This window comes from Galeopterus variegatus, unplaced genomic scaffold (assembly GCF_000696425.1).
Source record: "Galeopterus variegatus unplaced genomic scaffold, G_variegatus-3.0.2 Scaffold488, whole genome shotgun sequence".
NCBI classification, from domain to species: domain Eukaryota; kingdom Metazoa; phylum Chordata; class Mammalia; order Dermoptera; family Cynocephalidae; genus Galeopterus; species Galeopterus variegatus.
The window spans coordinates 143,979-146,468 of NW_007726599.1; the positions used below are offsets into that span (position 1 = coordinate 143,979).

The window sequence follows — 2,490 nt, forward strand, 5'->3', positions numbered from 1 at the left end:
GGGATCCGAACCCTCGGACGGGAGCGCCGCCGCGCTTCCCAAGCGGCGCACTATCCAGTGCGCCACCGGGCCGGCCCAGTATTTTTCAAATATAAATACATCTTTGCCTCTATTGCTTAAAAAACCACTGTGAAGCACTTACTAACATTTGGCAATAGCTTAAGTAATGTTTTCTTTTTATATTAGGAAATCGTTTGTTTAAAATCATATTACTGATATGTTTTCATATACTTATGTGCACAGTCGTCAGTTTTTATAATTGTCAAATCAAAAGGTCACTTGTGACTTCTCTTTGCCATTCTATGGGCAGCGTAGAATAGTGATAACGTTCAGTCAGTCACGGAAGTCTTTTCTTTGGATTATAAAGCAACACTATCCTGTTTACAGAGCACATGCCAAAGATGTGGAAGTTATTTCTAGTGAATATTAAAAATAATTCAGCTTAGGAATGTGGCTCTTTTGTTTTCCCAGGGTAATCGTTTATGCCATCATAATAGTGAAGAATATACAAGCTTTGGGTTTCCTGGAAAGAAAGTGGTTTGGCAAATAATATTCTGGGCTCCTATTTCATTTGTAAAATGTTATTTTTATTATACTGTTTTCGTGAGTACTTTACTCTATCTGCCCCTGTTACTCCCTACGGGACTTGCTCAGGCATAAGACCAATGTGCATAGGAAGAGAACGTTCTCAGAAGACACTGAGGCATCACCAACGGGTTGCTCAGGAGGCTTGCTGACTCACCTTCTTCCTGAGTACAGAAGTACTTTCCTGGTCCTGATACTGCTGTCCAGATTGTTTTCAACAGGAAAGGGATTCCAGACATGGCTAGGGAGCACAGCAAGATGGGAGGGGGGCACAGACTTAATGATGTCACTGCCTCCCCATCGCAGTAGCCACCAGCAGGACAAGCAGAGTTCTGAAAACAGAGGCTCCCCACCGAGCAGTCTTTCCACTGAGATCTCTCACAGTGAAAGGGCAGACTGAGATGGTCCAAACCTTCCAGATATACTTTACAGAGCAAACTGGGGAGCCCTAGGGCGGGGAGGGGTGATCCCACCATGGGGACAGCGTCAGAGGTGCTCTGGAGATTCTGACCTTGTGTTCTAGTCACTAGCATCGTCTTTAATCTCGATATTTGGAAGGGATGCTAACACTTAGTATCCTGAGAGCTACCTTGGGAGATGGTTGAAGTTCCCCTGGTGGGGTGGGGGTTTGCACTGGAGCATGGCACATGCGTGCCAGTGGAGGGCACCCTGTCAGTAATTCCCAGAGAACATTCCTAAACCGGCATACACTGTGCCTAGTGTCCAGGAGACCGAAATCCCTCTCTTGCTGTGGGCCACCCCGTGTGACTACCTGTCGCTCTCCCTCCCAGATGAGATCCCCGACGTGTACATTGTGGAGCGCCTCTTCTCCAGCAGCCTGGTGGTGGTGGTCAGCCACACGAAACCGCGGCAGATGAACGTGTATCACTTCAAGAAAGGCACGGAGATCTGTAACTACAGCTACTCCAGCAACATCTTGTCCATCAGGCTGAACCGGCAAGTGAGTAGGGGAGGTCCCTCAGGGCCTCGGGGCCTCTGCTGATTGGAACCCAGGGAAAGAGTGAACCTGTTTAAAGATGAATGTCTTTAAGCCAAGTGTCAAGTTCTAAAGAGGCTTTTAACACTCAGGCCTAGTATCCCTGGCACACTGTAAAGAGTCTACTCCATGAGCTTGTTTTAGTGGTGTGTCTTTCCTGCCCTCTGGCTCACGTTCCCTCTCCAATGTTGGCTAAATACGCCCCCTCTCCTGGGTGCAGGCTGGGCACCTATAGGGACCCATCATAGCACTGGCCCAGAACTGTCCCTTGGGCTCCTGCAGGGGCACCTCACACCAGAGGACCACCTCCTCTGGTTTGGGCCCTAGATAGTAGTGTTGACTCCACTACGGTGGTAATGGCTCTGAGAAAGAGATGCCTGAGGACAAGCGTGGTCCTCTGGGTTTAGTTCTGAAGCCATCAGTAGAACTGCCCCTCTCCCGCCGTCCACCTGGGCTTTGCTGGAGCACCAGCGACTCCATCTCACACATCCATTTTTCTTTTTCCCAGCTAACCCCTGAAGATTTTTTTCTTGTATTGTTTTCTTTGTTGAAGAAAGGATTATTCTTACACTAAATATTGAATGTGTTCTCTTTGAAAACATAAATTCTTTTTTTTTTTTTTTTTTAAAAGATGACCGGTAAGGGGATCTTAACCCTTGACTTGGTGTTGTCAGCACCACGCTCAGCCAGTGAGCGAACCGGCCATCCCTATGTGGGATCCGAACCCGGGGCCTTGGTGTTATTAGCACCACACTCTACCGAGTGAGCCACGGGCCGGCCCATAAATTCTTGTTAAATAAGTATTTGGGGTATTAGCAAATTTCCCCTTGAATTACCAGACTTTATGTCCTGCGAGAGAGGGGAGCATGTCAGTTCTGTTCACCGCTGTAAGACCTTTTAGAAAAGAC

General features: G+C 47.8%; 1 protein-coding gene across 1 annotated transcript in view; it reads left to right on the forward strand.

Moving 5' to 3' along the window:
* The window catches only part of WIPI1 (WD repeat domain, phosphoinositide interacting 1), a 26,390-nt gene that overhangs the window by 5,924 nt on the left and 17,976 nt on the right, over positions 1-2,490 (forward strand). Inside the window, exon 3 of the mRNA XM_008569387.1 lies at positions 1,377-1,546. Within this exon, the coding sequence (XP_008567609.1) occupies positions 1,377-1,546 (170 nt within the window). The remainder of the gene's footprint in view (positions 1-1,376; positions 1,547-2,490) is intronic.